At 40.4% G+C, this 22,832-nt stretch overlaps 1 protein-coding gene across 7 annotated transcripts in view; it reads right to left on the bottom strand.

Moving 5' to 3' along the window:
• RARB (retinoic acid receptor beta) overlaps positions 1-22,832 on the bottom strand; it is a 779,733-nt gene that overhangs the window by 90,635 nt on the left and 666,266 nt on the right. For all 7 annotated transcript variants that reach the window (XM_024244251.3, XM_054552500.2, XM_054552498.2 and 4 more), the window contains one exon: positions 5,289-5,430. In XM_024244251.3, coding sequence (XP_024100019.1) covers positions 5,289-5,430 — 142 coding nt within the window. The remainder of the gene's footprint in view (positions 1-5,288; positions 5,431-22,832) is intronic.

Genomic DNA, 22,832 nt, shown 5'->3' on the forward strand with positions numbered 1-22,832 from the left:
TTTTCTTTTTTTTTGAGACAGGGTCTTGCTCTGTTGCCCAGGCTGGAGTGAAGTGGCATGAAAATGGCTCACTGCAGCCTCAACCTCCTGGGCTCAAGTGATCCTCCTGCCTCAGCCTCCCGATTAGCTAAGTAGCTGGGACCACAGGTCCACACCATCACTCTCAGCTAATTTTTAAAAAAATTTTGTAGAGTTGGGGTCTTGTCACGTTGCCCAGACTGGTCTCAAACCACTGGGCTCAAGAGATCCTCCCGTCTCCTTCTCACAAATTGCTGGGATTGCAAGTGTGAGCTACTGCACAGGGCCTCAAAAATATTTTCTAAAATTTCAAACATCTTTTAAAAAAGAGATGGTTCTTTTTTTTTTTTTTTTTTTTTTTTTGTTGAGACGGAGTCTCACCCTGTTGCCCAGGCTGGAGTGCAATGGTGCGATCTCGGCTCATTGCAACCTCCGCCTCCCAAGTTCAAGTGATTCTCCTGCCTTGGCCTCCTGAGTAGCTGGGATTATAGGCATGCGCTACCATGCCTGAAGAGCTGGTTCTTTTAAAAAATAGTTTGCTGACCTTTGGCTTAAAGATCTAAACTATTCATTGGAATTTCTGTAACTGACTTAAATGCATATGATCAGGCTTTCTAGGGCTTTACTCCCATGATTTCCAAACAGTATCATCTTAAATCTTCTTTCCCATCATGGACCATTAGCTGTTATCTATATCATAAGCTTGTCTGGACATTTCTTTCATAATCCAAATGTTATGCCTTCATTTATTGTTTCTTTTTTTCATTAATTGTTTTTATTTCAGGGCTTTGCCACATGCTTTCCTCTTCTGACATCATTACAAACCTCCCACGCCACCAGCAGAAGTTCATCATTCAACTTTGAGTCAGTTTGCTTCCTTTGCCTCCTTCTCCAATTCTTCATAAATTTTTGTACCACCTTTAGAATGCTGCTCACTTGCCATTACCATGTTCAAATTCTATGCTTTGACAGATAGCTATTTCTCTGCAAAAAGGCTTCCCTAGTTCTACAAGCCCTTGGAAAATACAAGGTATACCCAGCAGCATTTACAAAACAGAAAAAAAAAATGAAGAAATAAGCATACTGTTCTGGCAGCCCACGTTAAAGGATTTCTTTTACTTGTAAATCCCCTCACACATGTAAAATCAAATTTGATCTATAAAAATTAAATTTGCACATGATTTTCTAGGGGATACATCTCTAATATAGAGCAAGGAGTATGGTTATTGTTTTATTAACCACTGGCAATAAAATGGAGTGGAAAAAGGAACTCGGAGTTTTAAACGCTGCTTCCTATGGCGCGCAGTATATATTTCAGTTTGAATATAGACTTTCTCATCAAACTGCCTGGTTCCAAATCTCAGCACTGCACCTTACTGTGTTACCCTGAGTAAATTAATGTCTCTGTGTCTCAGCTTCCACATCTGCCAAAAAAACGGTGGGACCCGGGAAGGAAGAATTGTAATTAATCTATCTCATAGGGTTGTTATGAGGATCAATGGGATAAAGCATTCAAAGTGGTTGATGTAGGCCAGGTGTGGTGGCTCATGCCTGTAATCCCAGCACATTGGGAGGCTGAGGTGGGTGGGTCACTTGAGGTCAGGAGTTCAAGACCAGCCTGACCAACATGATGAAACTCCATCTCTACTAAAAATACAAAAAGTAGCTGGGCGTGGTGGCAGGCACCTATAATGCCAGCGACTTGCGGGGCTGAGGCAGGAGCATCGCTTGAACCCAGGAGGTGGAGGTTGCAGGGGGCTGAGATCATGCCACTGCACTCCAGCCTGGGTGACAAAAAAAAAAAAAAAAAAAAAAAGGGGGTTAATGTAATACTTGGCACATAGAAAATACCTGTCCAGTTAGCTATTACTATAATGATTCTTAAGTTTTCTCAGTTTTATCCTTCTTTTTTCTCCCACAGCATAAAGAAGAGTGCCTTGGGAACAGCACTGTGGGACCTGACAAATCATGGTGGACATGAGGTTGTTTTTGCCTCCTGTCTTTCTGATTCCCCTCTGAGGAACATTTTCTTCCACACTCCCCACTCACATGGTTTGGGTGAAGTCAACCTCAATCCTGGGCTGCAGATATTGACACACGATCCAGACCTGGCTGATCACAATATTCTATCCCGTGCCCAAAGAAATGCCCTGCCCAAAGCAATGCATTCATAGAGGGGCACATGACCCAAGTTAGGCCAATGAGAATCTGTCCCTAGGCTTTGATGGAACAATCGGGATCTAATAGTCTCTCTTTTTTTTGGGGGGTCAATAGATTAACAGTCTGGAGCTGTTGGTGCCCTTCTTTGTTAGACATGGGGAAAATCTTCCTGAGAATGAAGCCAGCACAGCAAAAATCAGCTGTGAAAGACAAAGAGAAACAATGCCCTGAAAACAAACATGTGCCCTTGGATCCAGCATATTACTCTGGACATTTCAGTGACATGCATGGAGTTTTGTAGCTTAAGCCAGTTTGAGCTGGGTTTTCCATCACTCATCTAAAGGATTCTGACACATACAGATGAACTGACATGTCCTATGGCTAGAATGGAATGTGAATCTTGCTAATCTTGCTATTGCAGAGAAGGCATGGGGAGGAGAGGTGGCCGACTTCACTGTAGTCTTGGTTGTGTCTTCAGCCAGTTGGTACTGCTGGGAAAACCGTGTCATCTTTCTGAGTCCTAGTGTACTTGTATGTCAAATGAGAGAGGTGAGTGAAAATCAATCTCTAAGATCCCTTTTCACTTCTAACATTCTATGAGTATCTATTATTCTTGGTTTCATTTCAGTTGCGTATACTGTGGTATAATTGGTTACTGATTCTCATATTTGCCTGCTTCCTTCTGTTTCAACTTTAAAAATATCCAATTAGACTCTCAATCTCTATATTCCAAGTGTTTATTTCTTTCCCTTCATTTCCTTCTAACAAAAATATATTTATTTTTGTGTACTTGGACATAATGATCCCATTTTCTTCCCATTTCTATATTTTTAAATCTAATTAAGGTGATAAGCTCCTTGAGGGCTGATGCTAGAGTTTTCCTGTGGGTGTAAACATTATTTTTTTTAATTGCCAACCAAGCTGCCAGTTTTTACAGAGCAGCAGGATATGGGTTTTAAGTAATGTAAGCAGGAAATGGGTCTCCAGCCCACACAAAATAATGCAAAAGTACTGATTTTCCCTGAGTCCACATCTGGCTTACTCATTTATAATTTCAGCCTGAACTGAAATTCTCCCACAGAAATGCCGTGTGACATCTATGTCTACAGAACATCAGACCAAAACTGGAGCAGTAGGTGATCATCCTGTGAATCTCACACATAGGAATAATCTGGCTATTTCAGGTTATCCTGCTTTTCTCTTCAGTGGTAGGATTTAGAGCCTGAGCCAATTGAATGTTAGCTTCCTACCTTCAAATGTATGGATTTTGAGTAACTCAATGGCTCTAAAATTTGGAGGGAGGGAAAGGAACGGGATGAAATGTGGCCAAGTGACCCATAATCTGCAGATGGAACTGCCCAGAGGAAAAAGAGCTTCCCAGAAGGAATGGCACATGCAGGATGTTTTCCTGTCTGATGACCCAGTCCATTCTCATTCATGAGGACTCTAAATATTAACAAGACACTCATTCCAAAAGCCGTAATGGATTCTTCTTGGCAGATATAACAAAATGACCTGGAGGCAGTGGTTTCATAGGGTTGGCTGGTTCAGTAATTCAATGGTGTTATTAAGGGCTTGATTTCTATCTTTCCACTTTTCCATCTATAGTGCATGCTTTGTCCCACAGCTGACTTCCCTGGGGATTGGAGGATGGCCACCAGGGGTACTTGTGGCTACCTGTTTCCTTGTTCACATGCATGGAGGGAAGGGTGCTCCTGTCCTGATATTCTACACATGAGTCTTGAATTCCCTCTCATTGAACCAGCCTAGGTTACATGTTCACACATGCGGCTGGAACATAAAATATACTGATTGGCTTTAATTGACTGAGTGGATCCCGGCCCCGAAGGTTTCTCTGAAACACTGAAACCTAAGGGGTATAAAAGAAAACTAAAATCTGAGTACAGTTAGGAAAGGCGAAGGGGCAGGAGTACAGTTAGGAAAGATATCTGGGTGGTCTACCAAGAAACATCTGCTACAATCCCTGAGCAATAGCTCCCAGCAGAGGGCAAGATTCCCAGCTGAGCACCCTCAGAGCAATGCCTCTGGTTGGCTATAGGGGCTTTCCCTCTTCAATCAGTTTTCACCCAAGGGTCACGTTTCCCCGTTCCAAAATCTAAGAGCCCTTGATTCATAATGTAATTCCTCCAACTCCATTAGAGGATCACGGTTGGGGTGCCTGGCTCTTTGTCCCATGTTCTTGGAGGGCAGTAGCCATGTCTCAGCTATCTCTAGGGTCCCCACGCAGCACCCAGCCCACTGCTCACATGTGCACAGCACGCCATCACCAAAATCCCCCCATGATGGAGTGACAGGAAGAGCAGCAGTCCCACAAGAGCATCACTGGGCACATATCCCCATGACCTCCCTACGCCTGCTTGAGCCAAGCCATCCACCTAATACTTTCTTATTCCCTACATTTGTACACATCAAATAGAGAAAGAGCAAAATTGGTTACAGTGCATATATACTCTTTTTATACTAAAGCCTGTATATTTCAAATCCCCATCATCAGATATTTATGGACCAGTAGCCAATTTTTAATGTATTTTAAAAATATCTTTTGCATTAATAAAATGCATTATTGTTTGGAAAAGATGGCTTGGAGAAGAAAAACTAAATCAAGTTTGGAAAAATGCCAGCGTCCCAGATTTTGAAATGTTTCTTCCACAAGTTATACAATCCTTCCCTCCTAAAAAAGGGCAAATTATGACTACTATTAACATTCATGCCTATCATTTTATCTTATCCTCACCGATACAGGCGAAGATCCTTATACCCATTGTCAAGATAGGGGAAATGGAGTCGCCATGTGACTGTGTAATATGCTTGAGTTACTGCTAATGGCTCTGGGATCCACAGTGAGTTAGCCACTGCTTTGGAATACAAATCTGCCATCCATGACGCCTAACTCCTGCCTTTCCACCAACTGTCACTCAAGTTTCATCTCAAAATCTCCATATCAATCCCCATTTTCATGTCATCTCTATTCACACCTACGCTTGGCAAGATTTCATTAGTGTCATGTGTGAATTCCACATGACTGTGGAAGGTGAGCAAATCACAGAGACAAGGAAAACAGGGAAAAAGTTTTTTGAGACTCCACTTACATTCTTTGGACATTCCCACTTCAAAGCACTTCTGGAGTCGACAGTATTGGCATCGATTCCTGGTGACTTTATTAATAACACAGTTCTTATCTCGGTGACAAGTGTAAATCATATTCTTCTGAATACTTCTGCGGAAAAAGCCCTGCAAGCAAGCAAGAAGATGAGAAAACTCAGTAAAGCAAATGACCTTCATAAGAAATCAAAGCCAACCTTATCAATGCATTAATTGCTCTTTTTGAGTAACGAAGTGATGGCAGCAGAAAAGTTAACTTACATAAACCTTAAAATCCTCATGAGATATCAATAGTTTCTTCCTTTGTTGCAAACCCAAAAGCCCCTTTTAATCAAAACTAGACATGACCATTATTATCTTGCTAAAGGAAAGTTAATTCCAAGCTGATTTACTTGGAAAACACCAGAGTTGGGTTCCCTCCAAACAGGCTTATCTTCATAACTGGCTCCCTTGCTGACCAGAACAATTTCAGATGAGCCCACTACAAAGAAAACCAATATACGAGGATTTTTACCCAATAAAAGAAATTATTGGCTGGATGCAGTGGCTCACTCCTGTAATCCCAGCACTTTGGGAGGCTGAGGCAGGAGGATCATTTGAGGTAAGGAGTTTGAGACCAGCCTGGCCAACATGGTGAAACCCTGTCTGTACTGAAAAATACAAAAATTAGCAGGCACAGTGGTGCGCGCCTGTAATCCCAGCCCTTGGGAGGCTGAGGCAGGAGAATTGCGTGAACCTGGGAGGCAGAGGTTGCAGTGAGCTGAGATTGTGCCACTGCACTCCAGCCTGGGTGACAGAGTGAGACTCTGTCTCAACAGCAACAACAACAACAACAACAAAAAAAAAAAAAAAAAAGAAAGAAAGAAAAAGAAAAGAAATTATTTGCCTAATTCAAGAGTTAGTTTTTTCAAAGGAGTCTTCTCTGAGTTCTTTTACATAGCTCCTCTCACAACATTTAAAATACAATTTAAAAAAAATTATTCAAAATTGGAAACAAGAAATAAAAATGAGCGTCTGCCCATTTAATGGCATATTAGAGCTATGTCGTCCAACATGGTAGCTATTAGTCACATAAGGCTACTTAAATCAAAATTAATGAAAAGTAAATAAAATTAAGAATTCAGTTCCTTAGTTACATTAGCTACATTTCAAATGCTCAATAGCCACATCTGGCCCATAGCTACCATATTAAACACCACATATATAGAATATTTTCATCATTGCAGAAAGCGCTATTGGGTAGTAATGTACTACAGCATTGACTGACAAGCCCATCGAAGTGTCATCTAACACTCACAGGAAATATAACTTTGTTTGACTTACTATTTACTATTGATTGGACCCAGATTCTATACAGACTGTAGAAAATTGGTAAATTACACATAATTTTTGTCTAGTGTAGGTGCAAAACATTTCTGACCAGATGAACAATAACCCCAAATATTATTGTTTTATTGCCCTGTAGGAAATGAACCATTTTGTATCTAGCTTTGCAATCTTATTCTGGTATTCTCTTTTCCTTCCCTCCTTTCTCTCTTGTTTTCTATCTACCTGAATATCTTTCTCATATCCTCCTTTAAACCAGCTTTGTCATCCTACTACTCCCTTCATCAACGAGTTAAATAAATTTTTGGCATGTGCTTACTAAATACTTGAATGAGTTTTTTGCTTTTTAACTTTTTGAAAATATCATTTTGACAAAAGAAGCAATTTATCCTGATTTTCTGTGAAACACCGATGAAATAAAGCAGACTTCAGGCTCCAGAAGCAAGGGTCCCCAACTTCCTCTTTGTCTTCCCCATTTCTACATACAGCTTTGCAGACAATGGATGATCAAGTGTGCTTGCTGAATACACAGATGAAGGGTATACCTGCTGCCTTCTCTCTCTTCTGAATGCCCAAGAAAAACTTCCACATTGCTGAGTATTAAGAGTGAGGAAGTCTACCTTACCAGTTGTGATGTGACTTATACCTACACTAGAAACTGCTCTCTTGAATATAAGAAACACACCATCAAATGTGTTGAACAGAAACTAAGACCCACCATCTGAGTTCAACTTTCCCTGCAGTACATTAACACTGCAGGAGCCAGAGCTAAGAACATTCAAAGCTAAAGCACATTAGCAAAGAATGCTCATGTAACACACATTGCTTAGGATACTTACGTGGGCATCCTAGGATTTTAATGTCTAAATAAGCATATTTTTACTGGCATGGTTCAACTATAAGTGCCTGGAAATCTTCTTTAAGGTTGCAACTCCTGTCACATATCCCAGACACACACATTTTCCAAGAAAACACAGTTTATTTTTGTGCCACTGGAACTACAAATGTGCTTAGAATCTAAAATAACAGGTTACAAATACTGTGAAATCCTCCCAGAATCTGTGCAGACTGGTCATCTAAAAACATATCTTTCCCTACAAAAAATATAACTGTGGGCCACTTTGTGCTGCCAGATGTAGAAACTCAGTTTATGAAACCTCCATCGCTCTTCTGCCGAGAAACATCGACACAATGGAAGACACGGTCCTTTACATACGTGGGAAGAAAATGAGGTACAGACAAAGGTGACCCCCTCCATTTATTAAAAACCAAATATTCAGTTCAGCAAACACTTAGTCAGTGACCAGGAAGGAGAGAAAAACAATCTCATGATGCTCAAATGAAAGAAGACTAGAGAATTAAAGAACTTTATATGTCACTAATTACCCAGTCAGTGTGATTCAGTAACAATGATGGCAGAAACTAAATAGGACTTCTTGGTTTTCCAAATCAGATTTTTGGCTGGATTTCAGGAGAAGGTCTAAGTTTCAGTAAATCATTTCCACCATGCTAGAATACTTGCTGACTAAAATATATGCTATGAGGTAGTTTTATACGTGGGTTGAGTAAACAGACGTGCCCTCCAAGCCAAATAGAGGTTTGCATCACACAAATTCTCCTCCTCCTTCATTGATATTATGAATTTATATAAACCTCACTCCCTTGTAGACCACTGCTTTGAGGACCCAGAGTGTGCGGCGGGTAGCGGGTGGGGACAGTTATCCTCATATACCTAAAGTTTACTTAGCTAATATTTCAATTTAGGTTGACGACTCCTTCTATTTTTGACACTATTTAAAGTGGAAACCATTTATCTCTGGCTTACTTGGAAAACCAGACCAACTGTCAATATTAGAAGGTACTCATAAAATAAGAGAAATGCAAATAATACAATAATCAGATGTCATTTCACTCATACTGGACACTGTGCCTGCTTCAGGCCAGGAGCCCCAGCCCTCCTCACTTCTTGCTGAAAAGGGAGCTTGGCTAGCATGAGACGCACATCAGCACTGACTCAAGATTTTCTGTTTGAGGAATTCAGAGAAAAAAAATAAGCTTCTTACTATGTGACTGATTTAAAGCCATGGATATTTCCCACCTAAAATTAGAATCCTCAAACTTCAGGACAAAGTGTGGGATAGTTATTGAAGCCAAGGGATGGTTAGACACATCTGGAGAAGAGGAGATTCAAAAGTTGAGCAGGAACAGAGGATGAATTCAGGTTGGAGGAGCAACCTCAGAGGAGAGAACGGAGGTAGGATAGGTCGAGCCCTGGATTAGGAGTTGAACACCTGGGCTGCAACCTCCTCATGGTCACTGAGAGGCCTTGAGCAAGTCACAACCATCTGGGACTAAGCTCTCTCTTCCCCTGAATGAGGGATTGAGCAGTTTACTTGGAAGGTCCTCTCCAGCCACAAATTTCTGGGATTCCAAGTGTGTCATCACACCAGGAAGTGATGAGTTGGGTAGCTAGAGAGTGAGACTTGGGGAGTTTCTGTGGGCAAAGAAATTGGCGAAAGAAGAGGTGGTATTTTGGCGAAAGAAGAGGTGGTATTTGCAGGCTAAGGAAAGAGAGACCGTCCACCTGCATGGGCAAGAATAGCAACTTCTGGAAACCAGCCCGGGGCTTAAAGGACACCATCATGAGGGCTTTTACATTTATCTTAGAACAGAGTCATCATAACACCTCTGTGAGGGCCTCAGGCAGGTATCTGTGCTGGACTGAAGATGGAATGTTTCAATACTATCCCAAGAGATTGTGGCTAGAAGTCTTAAGACCTGGTTTTTGGCTGGGCGCAGTGGCTAACCCCTGTAATCCCAGCACTTTGGGAGGCCAAGGTGGGAGGATCACCTGAGGGTCAGGAGTTCGAGACCAGCCTGATCAACATGGAGAAAACCTGTCTCTACTAAAAATACAGAATTAGCCAGGCGTGGTGGTACATGCCTGTAATCCCAGCTACTTGGGAGGCTGAGGCAGGAGAATTGCTTGAACCCGGGAGGCAGAGGTTGCAGTGAGCTGAGATTGTGCCATTGCACTCCAGCTTGGGTAACAAGAGTGAAACTCCATCTCAAAAAGCAAACAAACAAAAAAACAACACCTGGTTTTCTGCTACCAACTCTGGAACTGCTGACACCATAATGTTACTCTTTCATTTTCTGGGAACTTCCTTTTCTCAGTAAACCCAGGAAAATTCTATGAGGTCACTTGGCCAGGAAGCCTTCTCTGACTGATCTAAGCATACATGGATGCTTCCTCTCCTAGGCAATCATGGTATTTTGCTTTTCCTTGCATGTTATACCTATTCATGGATGATACTTAAAGTCTAAAACAATAGCACTGTCTGCTTTAGAGGTTACATAGGTGACATGGGAGAATGCCAACCTGTGGCTGGTGGCCCCAGCCTCAGGGAGCCCAATAGGCATTGTGCATTTATCCATTAAGGCATCTCAGTGCCATCAAGTGTGCCGTCTTCCTTGCCGGTACTCATGCCTCCCTGACAGGGGAGTAGAATAGGTATAAAGGCTGGTTCCTAGGAACCTGAGCTGACAAGTTGGTGGACTCAAAGTGGCCTCCAGGCAGTGCCAAATATGACCTCCCTGGAACTAAGACAGTACAGTTGGATGGAGGGAGGGAAGACCCAAGGCAACGGCCAGGCAAAAACTGGCAGGAAAGTGTTTCAATTTTTCAACACCTAATAAATTGTATTGGGACACACCAGCTGAATAGCTCAGGGCTGGGACAGAACCTGACACACAGAAGATATTCAAATAATAATTGTTGACTAACAATTGTTAGTCAATTGTAATTGTAATTGTTGATGAAGTCCTAGCTATAACCGGAGCCACAGTAACCGTCTTGGATTATACCTTAGTTTCTTAAATGTATTCCTTGAGGGTGATATCATCTGTATTTACGAAATTAAACAATCAGATTTCTCAGCTGTTAGTAGCAGACCCACTGATTTGAGTTGGAATCAGGTCAGTCAGGGCCTCTGTTGGCTGTGACTTGTGCACGTTGACTATGTCTTTTGTTATACATCATAGCTTCTGCTGGCTAATCACGAATTCTGTTGGTCAAACTTGAGTTTTGTTGCTTAAAAATGAATTCTGTTGCTTAATCCTAATTTTTGTTGGTTAATTATGACTTTTCTTGATTAACCATGGCTTGATTAGTCGTGACTTCTGTTGTTTATGATAGTTAAAGCTGGTAACACAATGAACACCCATTACCGAGATCAGAAAGACAGATCTGTGTTACAAACTGAGTCAAGCATTTTCTAACCATGGATTTTTCAGTCTTCCTACCTCATGCTCTTTGACTGCTGTTATCAAAGAACTGAGGTACAACGAAAAAGGAAAAAGAAAAACTCACATGATGGAGAAGGCTATACATGCATTAGAACCATTTGGTTCACGTAGTAGCAGTAATTATGGAATGCCCATATCTGACTCAGACTACTTCTGTCTCCCTGAGGGTATGAAGTACCACTGTTTCCAATCATCCCTATTATGTACAGCGCAGAAAGAAGCAAAAATCAAAGGAAAGATAACGGTCTTTTTTACACCTAAATATCCTTCTCTGCCCAAATACATAAAATTTATAATTTTCTTGATGGACTCATCTTAAATCACATATCAAGAAAGGACATGGAGAAAAGTGGTTCATCTCCCTCCTTCCTGCATATTTTGATATGGAATTGGGTTAGGCCATCTTTCCTCCTCTGATACCCTCAAACTGTTGCTCTAGATTTTTTTTCCCCACACATGAACCCTGTTTCACCTTCTAATTTTCAGATGTTATCACACACAATAATCTCCACTATCTTCCACAGGTGGTGATTTCTGTTGGTTTAGATACTGGCCTGGTGAATTGTCTAGTTCAGGCACATGTGGATTTGAACTGTGACTCGGCCACTTACTATCTGTATGACCTTGAGTGAGTTATACTAAGACCTCAATTTCCTCATCTGTAAAAAAATGATGACAAAGTACCTCCTGAGAGAACTGTGTGTATCCAAAGAGGGAATGCATGCAAAGTGTTAGCACGGTCTGGCCACATAGCAGGCGTCCAGTGAATGGCAGCTACTATTATTGACAAAACTTCTTTCCTCAAAGCTTTTTTCTGAACAATTTCCCATACATATGCTATGTTTAAAATAAAGATCCCCAAATAGTATAGGACAGTGTCCAACCTCTAAACAATATAGGCTCTTGGGGATGGACAACTTCATGATACCAAAGGCCATCTCTATGTTTAATTGCTCACTTTTTGATACATTCAATGTCAATTAGAGTAGATGTGGTAAGCTTTCTTGGAGCATACAAAGGTGGTTCCTGTCCTTTCTCAGAATAGAAGAAACAATAAGTCAAGTGAACACTATGTAAGATGCCACCAAGCAGTGTGATAAGAACATTTATGGAAGCAGACAGTGAAAAAGTATCCACTGTAGTGCCTGATCCACATATTGTAGACACATAAAATATTTATTGAGCAAATAAAGGTCTTAGGAATTCAAAGGAGTTAGAAGGGAGGAAAACTGGCACTTGATCTCAGCTCTAGTGGAAAAAATAGAATTGGAAAGGCAGGCTTTCCCCCAAGAGTATTACGGGTAAGCAACAGAGGTCAGGAGTAAGAAAGTGCAGGGAACAGCCAGTGGTCCAGGTTGGCAGAGATGTAAATGATGGCGTGAGTGTGTGTGTGTGTGTGTGTGTATGTGTAAGATACAGCTGGAAGAGGGGGCTAATGTTTAAACTGGGGAAGATCATAAAGGCCATGCCAAGTGTTTACTAGAGAAACACCGTACTCTTCTGTGCAGTAGAGGGCTAGAGTCAGAATTACATTCTGCCAAGATTATCCGGGAAGCTGTGATTCATTGACTTCGTCATGCATCTATCTGAAGTAGATATTGAGCTCTGGGTATCAATACAAATACCTAATCCCCTGAGCCTGCCCTTGGGTCTAGGCAGGAATGTAGCCCAAGAATCCTTGCTTTCTAAAGTAACAGTGCAATCTGCTGACTCCTATTTAATCATACATTTGCTTGTGAGGATTCATACTGTGGTGTTTTGAATGGAAGTTATTTTTTAGCCTTAGAGCCATTGACATCAGGTTTAACATGTGTGGAATGTGTCATGATTGTTTGAAGAAAGAAATTAAGTAAAAGACTTTTAAAAAATTTTTTAAAGGCAATTTGGCACTATATTTAGTTGTAAAAAGCATTGGATCAGGGGAATTCACCCAAAAAGTGGTGTGGAAAGTACATCTATGTGAACTGGGCTGTTGCAAAGTTAATTTCTATCCCATGTAAAGTTCAAAAGGATAATTTCTCCTTCTAGAGCACAAGAAGGAAAAGCATTACTTAGTCATATTTTCCTCAGTCATTAAAAGACTCTAACCTCATCTGAATAAAAAAGTAACCAAATGACCAGCCCAGGTAGTCATTCAGCCATGCAGCAAGGCTGGAGCTCTGTGCGGTGTGACCCCAGGCCAGCAGAGAGTTGCCAATAATGCTCATTTCCAGCCAGTAGTAAATGCTGCCAGTAGGAGGTGAGTGTGGAATAATCCCATCACAGCTACTCTGGGAAACATGGTCTTTAAACCAGGAAACACGTTGCCTTAAACAAACAAAAAACACCCTCCGGAGAGAGTGGAAGTCTATGCGTGACAACGTCTGAGAAGTTATTCATAGCAAAATTTGGGGGGAGAAAGAGAAAAGTGAAGACCTTTTCACCCCACTGAAAGACAATGGGTGAGAGGGAGGGAGAAAGTAGAAAAACAGCTTATTATTTTGATGACAGTGAGTTTCCTTCTAGGCAGGGAGGGTGGGCATAAATGTAATGAAAAGAACATTGAACAAGTCAAGTTAGAGGGGGCCAAACTCCAGGACACAAAAAAGAAAAAGACCCCAAATCCATACTCCAAACAAGAAAGCTGAGTTGTCTCAAGGGCAAAAGCTGAGAGTTGTTTATTTTTGTAATAGAAAAAAAAGGTAATAAATCCCCACCAGGACATGGTCCCAGTGCTGGGGACTTAGTAAAGGTGTAGCCATGGCTTCTATAAGATCTGTTAGTCTATAGCACCTCTTGCCTGCTAACTTGGAGGGTATCTTCTGGTCTTTCACTGAGAACTTGACCATATGTTTTAGGCCTAAAGGTCTCCTTTCAATTCCCTTGGTCTAGAAGCTTCCTCGGCACACTTACTCTTACTATTAGAAAAGAAAGCCTGAATTTTGAAAATATGCATAGAAAAATGGTTCTAAAGAAGGCAGAGATTACAGGTTTAGCAAAACATCATCACTGTGAAAGCAAATCTTTCGAGAAGAATATGATTACAGCATTTTCCTGGATTTTGTCAGGTGAATCCTTGAGAGCTGAACCTCTGTTAGACCCAGAAACCACAGCACTCAATCCTTTTAATCCCCAATTAATTAAAACTCCCTGAGAATACCAACAAAAAGGTGGCCCATGTTCTTAACTCAGAACCTGAACTCACATCATCAGACATCAAGGTCTAAACTTCCAAAGTCTATGATGTCCCAGGAAGGGCATGAAGCCAATGTATTCAGTTCACAATGTTCTTTATTTTAGAGGAACATGAGCCAGGGAAGAAAAGCTACTAGGTAACATAAACTGGAAACCAATAGTAAGGAGAGATTACTCAGTTGGATAAAATGTCCTTTAATTTAGGTGAAAATATATCTTTTTCTATTTCCAAAACATGACCTTGGATATCATACTTTTTAAATGACCAGGTATCATATAGGTCTGATTATCATAACCCCACTTTAATTGGTAGGCAACAAGTCCACCAGGTTTTGTGACCAATTATTTCAAAACAAAATTTTCAGGGAGTAAGTTTCATAAGGCAAGTAAACACTGCTAAACTGTCTTCAAAAAGTGAAGAGCTGTGTTCTGGGCAGGGCATGTGACTGTGCAGTCCCACAGGGCCTTGCACCTAGAAGGGCCCAGAGCTTGGTTTACTGCTCTGCTGTCACTGTCTTAAAATTCAAAATAATTTTATTTTTTAATTTTTTTTTTTTTGAGACAGAGTCTCACTTTGTTGCCCAGGCTGGAGTACAGTGGTGCAATCTTGGCTCACTGCAACCTCCGCTTCTTGGGTTTAAGCGATTCTTGTGCCTCAGCCTTCCGAGTACTTAGGATCACAGGCACCTGCCACCACGCCTGGCTAATTTTTGTAATTTTCGTAGAGACAGGGTTTCACCATGTTGGCCAGGATGGACTTGAACTCCTGGCCTCGAGCGATTTGCCTGCCTCGGTCTCCCACAGTGTTGGGATTACAGGCATGAGGTATCACGCCCAGCCCTAAATAATTTTTGAATAAGAGACAAGCATTTTCATTTTGTATAAAGTCCTGCAAATTATGTAGTCAGTCCAGGCTATAGAATACCATCTACAGCAAAAGTGTTCAATCTCTTTTTCCTTTATAAGGATGTGGCAGTCTTGGAGAGTCTCTCTTCTCTTCTGGTTGACCTTATGTCTAAAGACTGTAGATCAGACAGAATTAAGTAGTTCATTGTAATCACACTCATTCTCCCACAGGATTCCCTTGGGATGCCTCTGAGAAATTCCATGACCTGAGTAAGAGCTAGAAAGAAAAACCTTGCAGGAGGGGTTTTATGTTTTACTACTGGGCTTTATTTCTGTAGTGTAAAAGGGACTTGGGGGTGGGGGTGCAGGGGGAGTGGGAGAAGCCAAAAGAACACAAAGAACTTCTTTGAAACTAGATAAAATTTCCTTCGAAACAGCACACATCTAGGCACGGTTTCAAGAGGATATCTAAAAGCTCATCATAAATCCTCTAGGTGTCTCTGACCACTACTTGGGAGCCACTGAAATAAAGGTGACTTAAAAAGAAGGTAAAGAGTATGAGGTTGAGTAGTTACCCAAAGAATTTCCGTGCAGTAGGCTAAATATCATAAATATGATATCTTGGGGACTACTTTATCTCTTCTCAAGAGTTTGAATTAAGATGTGGCAAGAAGAAAAACTGTATGACAAGGGGAAACAAAGCCTCTAAAATGGAAGATTTCGCTCTTCTCCACATGCTTTCTTTAAATCTGGTTCTGAGAATTTGAACCAACTAAAGACATCTGTTTTCTAAATTACTTGGGTCAGTTATTTTGTGCCCTTCCTTGGTGAAATCCATAGTTACCGATCTATTATCAGGATTACTGTAAATATAACAGCAAGAAGCCAATGAATTTCAAGTTTTTAAATTTTCAATTATTTTATTGAAAAAAAAATGCAACAAAATAGCTGCTCAGCTACAGCCCAGGAGTTAGTGGACCCCAGCTGCTTTGCACATTAATTACTAAATCTCATCTGGACCCAAATTAAATTTTCTCATCTGTACTGAGAAGCGGGGGGAGAAGGGGGGGGAAAAAGGTAAGCAGAAGGAGAGAGAGCCAAAACATGCTCAAATATACTGAAACTCTTTACCAAAGAGCATGAATTTTAAAATCTCTTTTAGAAGTTTGGTATGCAACATTTGGCCATTAACAAAACCAGGACACGGCTCTGTCATAACATGCTGGTTGACGGCAAGGCACATCACCATGGCAATGTTGCATATTGCATAATTCAAAGGCCTCTCACAGACCCAAATAATTATGATGTACTTGTATTGCTTTATGATGTTAAGGACCTAAATTAGTACAGAAAAATAAATGCTTGTCTAGAGCTTGGTGCATTTTTTCCAAGTCTATTTAATTTTCAGGGCCATGTTGGGATCTTCTCACTGGAATTTTTCTCACTTATACATGGTTCCATCCTGAACCTGGAGTAAAAAGGAAAAACTCATAGAGTCTATAAGAATGGGAGAAGGAAAGCTAGTCAGGCATTTACATTTAAGTCAAGTCTGACAACTGAAAAATAACAGGGATTCATTGGATGTAGCCTTCTGCTTCTCTTCACCACAGACACTACTCTGACAGTGCAAAAATCTCACTAAGTTTATTGAGAAAATATTACTTAAGCTCCAGCTCTCAAAATGGATTCTGTCCTTGTATGGAAAAGCTGTGGTGAGTCCAGGCTGACGCCTGATAATGCGAAGAGTATCGACCTCTACACACTGAGATCAGCGATGAAATGGTTTAAAGCCCACCTGCCCCTCAAAGTTGCTCATGCCTTTGTCCAGTCATACTTACCCAGGCCCCCTAAACCTAGAGTGTTCTCTCTCTGCTCAGTGCCTTTCCACAGGCCCTAGGACTTGAAAGTCCTTTCCCTGCCTTGTTCTTTGGTTCAGGACTGCTCATGCTCCAAAATACAGCCCCCAAGAGGGGTCAGGCTACCACCAAGCCCCCACTACCAGCATATGCTGTTGGAACACTCTCTCTACAATTGATCTTTGTGTTTCTTTCTTCTTCGAAACAGGAGTCCTTTGCAGGCAGGGATGTAACAATCTTTTTTGTGATGGAGTATATGCAACTTTTATAATTAAAAAATAATATCATATGGATATTCCATGTAGAAGGAAAAGGAAGAAAAGGAAAATCAGCAAAGAAACATAAATTTAAACCAAAATACTTTATATGCAAGGAAAGGAAAAAGGAAGTTATATTTTCATTGGTAAAACTCTAATATCATAAATTCAGGCAGCAATGTTAACTTACTGATTTATTCCAAATTAGCAAAAAATAGGCTCAAATTTCACCCACAGGCTCCTCTTTCTTGATCCTTAAAATTAAAGTAGCTATATTATGTCAGCACAGTGCCAAGATTTGAAATTAAATAGGTCCCCAATGCAAAAGAAAAAGTTCTTTTAAACAATATGAACTTGTTTGCAATTAGCACATTATAGCTTCCACCTAAGCACCATGCTATATGAAAATACACTCCTGGAGCTGCTGCTGTTTCAAAGATCTTAAGTTGTGCACTTTCTGAAGTTGTTTTGTAGGAGAACATTTAGCAGAACACACACAATTAATTTTTTAAGTGTTACCTCTCTGCTTTTCCATTTCATACGTGACTTTAGTTGATAAAAAGAGGAGCAGCCTTTTGATTACACTGGAGAGAAGGGGAAAAACAGTCTCCGTAATAAAAGAGGTACCTGCCAATTAGTTAGATTGTTCTCCAGTTTTCAATTAAAGGCAGCCTAATGGATGTAGGGGGACCTGTTTTATTTTCCCTGACAGAGCCCTTATTTTTAAACTCTTAGCTTCATTTTCCAAAATTGCTGGCTTTAGACAGAAGAAACGTATATCTTGAGTGAAAAGCTGTACTGTTCTTCTTCTATTTCCTGTATCAAAATTACATTTTCCTCCTCAGTGGCTACTTCCCATCTGGCCCACAAAGCTTTCTGCTGCCCAGGATGGGCTTGTTAACGGATGGTGGTCCCTGATGCTATAACCCACTCCAAAAGATGGGGTGTCAGACCCTGCCCCCAGGCCAGGAAGCCTCATCTAGGAGCTTTCGGGGTGTTTCAGCCTAATTTTGCTTTCCTCAGGTGATCATTCCATGGAATGTCATTTACCCTTCTCATTTTCTCCAGAAGGACAAAAGAGCTGGCTTAGGAGGGAGTGTTTATTTTGAACTCATCCAAAAGCACTTCAGTCTCTCCTAAGCATCTGCCTGTGGATGAAATTTGCTAATTATTTTCCTTAGATGAAACAGGACTGAACATTTCCTTGGACATGGCTGGCCTTCTTCCTTGAACACACACATATTCAAGATTGATATTTTTATTCAGAGTTTTCTCAAATGAATAATTAGGAGATGTTCACAGGCAGGTGTAGGAAAAAGAGCCGGGCCCCCATAAATCATGATTAAACTACATTTAACCACCAAAGATCTGAACCACCTTTTGTTAACAGCTTAGCAGTTTTGTTTCTGTGGGATAGCACAGTCCCCAGACTTTGGGGAATTGTGGGGCCAATTTCCCATATTGTCAACAGTAGTTATAGCAGCTGAATAAATCCCTCCAGATTGGACCAACCACTCCCTCCAGGCTAGAAAATAAGCCACGAATCACATTATCCTGGTAACTTGAGATTTAACGTATCTATAGAGGGAAGATATAAAGCTTCATATATTAATTCCTATTTGTTTTCAACATCACCTGAAGTTTACTTGGTTCAAACCAAAGGTGGCTACAAGAAGCACATTAGAACAGAGCATGACACCTTAGTGAGCATTAGAATAGACCCCGTGAAAGCACCACGCAGTGACACAAAAGTAATGCTTTCATCCTGCCAAGAAAACAGAAAGGGGTTTTAGAAGCCCCTCAGAAGGAGATTCTGAATTAATCTGTAATTTCAGGTTTCCAAATGGCTTTTATGAGCTTGCTTACCCAAAGTATTTCAGAACATCATCTCTTTTAATTTTTAATTTTTATCCGTGCAAAGCTCCAAAAATATACTGATCTGAATCATTGCCTCTCATCTTGTTATCTTAATGGGGGAAGGATAGAGTATCATGCTGGCCATTCCGCATTAGGTGTCTTCATTTACAGATTGAAAAAAAAAAAAGTGCCGGACATAAATTATTTAAAATCTATTGTATCAGTGTGTGTTCTGTAAGCATTCACTACCGGCAAAGCAGACAGATTATTTTTCACTTTTAATTGTGTTGATACCTTATCTGCTTTGTTGAAAGCAGAGAGTGGTAGGTGAAACCACATCACACGCTGAGGAACAGAGAAGCAATGGGGTCTATTATTTAAAGCCAAAGTAACCCATTTAGTGAACATAACTTTAACACACTTCCATGGAAGCGAAAACCTGGAGTTGCTATTTACATCTGTAATGTGTGTCTATTACTGTGTCAAACGCGACTGAGGGTAGCACAGGGCCGGGCTTCTTAAGGAAGCTGTTAGCTGACTGCATCAGGGACACCAGACACCTCACATCACCATCCCAGCACAAAGGGAGAGAATGTGTGTGACTGAGCAGGGGAACTAGTCCAGCATCCCTCCTCTCTCTCCTCTCCAAGTCTCAGGTGTGTTGTTAAGCAATGTAAATCAGGTCAACATAGGTATACCTGACCTAATCCAAACCTTGTCCTAATCTAAGAAAAATATTTAGGGTAAGAAAAATATACTTAGATAATAAAATTAATAATCTGTGATTGGAACCTGATTGAAATAAAATTATACAGAGGGATACAAGGATTCATTATTAGAAATTCAAAATTAGCCCTTCTCCCATTGTCCCTGAAGACCATCATCAGGAAACGCACATATGTGCTGGATATATCAGAATGTAGCCAAAAAAGTACCTCAACATTATCCGAATTTAAAAGACTCTTCCAAACTCAGCAACTCAGGAATTCATTTGGGCGAAGTGGCAGATGATGGTAGGGCATGTACAGATAATGACTATAGAATTGTTCTGATGTAGTTTATTAAGTTGAAGACCTGTCATAACTCTAGCTTTTTGTATCCTCGGCACCAAATCCAGCACCTTGCCTGGCATTCAGTAGTATTTGCTCACATGGATAGGTGGAAAGTTGCATGGGAGAGTGACTTCGTTGGCCAAATATCCTCTGCCAGGGCTGTAGGACGGCTGAAGTGACTTCTACTTCTACCCAAGTAGAAGTCCAAAGGGCTCTAGGCTAGTCTACTGTCTTCCTTTAACTGGCTTTGGACTCTGAGCAAACTGTTGAACCATTTCTGTAGTTCCATTTCACAAGTCTGAAATGATCTCTACATGCCTTCTAGCACTGATATTTGAGATTTCCAAGTGTCTTACTAAAGGAACACACACTCAGCATGCTTCCAATATAAGCCTTAGTTCTATACCTTTTGTGACAGATGGCTAATTTGGTAAGATGCAACGAGCTAAAGAAAGCCCAGTCTCCCAAATATGGGCCCTTTTTGCATTGACTCAAAATCCAGCAAAAAGACAACTCCCAGCAAAATACTCAAGTCAATAACCAGACACAAAATGGAACTGCATCATATCTGATATTTGTGAGTTTCATTTCCACACTGTCAAATATAATTCGTGGCAACCCACTTCAGTGAAAGCCCAATGTAAGCCACTGCACTGTTCTTACCCTCCAAACTCCACAACCCCAACCAATGTGAGCTTCAAATTGAACTCCTGACCTTTCCAGCAATTATCCCCAGAATCTAGACAGCCCCATCATCACCTCAAGCCAACGTGTGAGAGGAGCAGCAGCCGGGAATGCTCTGCCTCTTTTCCCGAAGGGAACCAGAGTGAGAGAGAGGATCCTGCTTTCCTTTCCATCTGTTTTCTCCAATAAAAGGGAAAAAATAAATGGAAATGAAAAGTATACAATTAAAAAAAATTACATTTAACTTCCTTTTGCTAATGTCTGTAAGATGATTTTTGGCCTGGCAGGAGACTCCAGATGGGCCGTGTAATGAATATAATTCAATACAAAGAACCGGAGTTCACAGAAACACATTTTTCCAAGTCTGAAGGTAGTGGGTTGTCTCACACTGTTTAATGCAAAACACCAGGACAAGTCATTGCATTTATTTGCTGTTGCACATTGGCCTTTAAACCTAATATGAGTGGGGCTAGACCTGAAGACATGAAACCAGAAGCTGTCACTCTCTGAGATGAGGCTGGCACCAGTGCACACTCACCCAAAAGGCCAGAGACCACTAACCACTCAATGTGTTTTTCCTCTGGGGTCTGAGAATTTATATCACCAATTAAGGCCATAATGAGTGCCCCAAGTTGACCTCCTAGGAGCAAGAATTAATTAAGCACAGTATTTCTTAGTAAAGAATGACATTTTTCCAAACGAGTTATATAAGGTAGCCACATTTTCTGATATTACTGTGTTTCTACGTACAATTCCTAATTGTTAACACAAATAGAACATTCTAGGAACACAGCTTAGTTTATGTTTTTAATTTGACAGTAAAAGAAAATAATTTTTACTTTTATCCTTATTTTGGAGGCAAAGAGAATGTTTTGAGTGTATCGTGTGTGTGTGAAACACAAAATTATTTACATTAGTAATATAATATCACTTCTTTCAATTATTAATATGACTATAAATGAAGGAAGCTAAGACTCATATTTATAAGCTTCCCAGCTTTCAAAAATGAAAAGTCATGTTTTAAACCCAGTTGTTCTCCAGAATTCGTATGTTTCCATAAATATTGCAATGGAGGTTAAAAAAAATAGGTTAAAGCTTCCATTTTGTAAACTACACCTGAAATAGCCTCATCCAGGAGTTGGCAGATTTCTATAAAGGGCCAAATAGAAACTCTTTAAGCTGTGGGCCAGAGACTTAGCTGCAAATACTCAACTCTACCATCACAGAATGAAAGCAATCATAGACAACACAGAAATGAATGGATTGGCTGTGTACCAAGAAAACTTTATAAACACTGAAATTGAATTTCATATAATTTTCATATGTTATAATATTAAAATTTTTTTCAAGCATTTAAAATGTAAAAAAAAATTCTTAGCTCTTGGCCATACAAAAACACACAGCAGACCAGGTTTAGCCTATGGGCCATAATTTGACAACCCCTGGCTTAAACATATGTATATTTTGTAGTAATCAGTGAGGTTGGAGAAAACACGGTCTCTTTCTCACTCTCTCACACATGCACACACATACACATACACCCTAATTATCAACATCATGGTCTCAGAAACCATTGATGTACTACAGAAAAAATGTGGCTTCAGGCATGTCTCTTTTGCTATGAACCAGGACATGAAGAAAACCTCAGCCTTGAAGAAACGTTACGAGGGTGGTAGGAAAAAGAGACCTCTTTCCTCCTCACCCTTTCTCATAAAGAAAATTCCCACTCTAAATTAGAAATCATGTCTTTCCCTCCTTTAAGGAGTTAACACAGCCAGAACAGATCTGGAAACCCCTACAGCCTACTTGCCAATTAATGTATTTAACTCTAAAGAGCAGGAGTTTTTAATTTAGCTCATCCATCACTAACGGAACATTTTGGTAGAAAATATTAGGATTTCCAAATAACTTTATAGCTCTGTAAATTGCCAACATACCATCTGCAATTGAATTAACATTTATAACCAAACTGAAATAATAAATAAAGCAAATTATGCTGCAAATATTCGTGAGTGCCCAATATGCACTTGAGAACGATAATTAGCATTTTATAATCACGCTTCATTTTCTTTATCCAACTCCCTGTCACATTAATGATAAAATATTTTAAACTGTGCTCTATCAGCAAATGGCAGTACAATCTCTAGATTAGCCATTAACTAACATGGAGA

The sequence above is a fragment of the Pongo abelii genome, chromosome 2 (genome assembly GCF_028885655.2).
Source record: "Pongo abelii isolate AG06213 chromosome 2, NHGRI_mPonAbe1-v2.0_pri, whole genome shotgun sequence".
Classification (NCBI taxonomy): Eukaryota; Metazoa; Chordata; class Mammalia; order Primates; family Hominidae; genus Pongo; species Pongo abelii.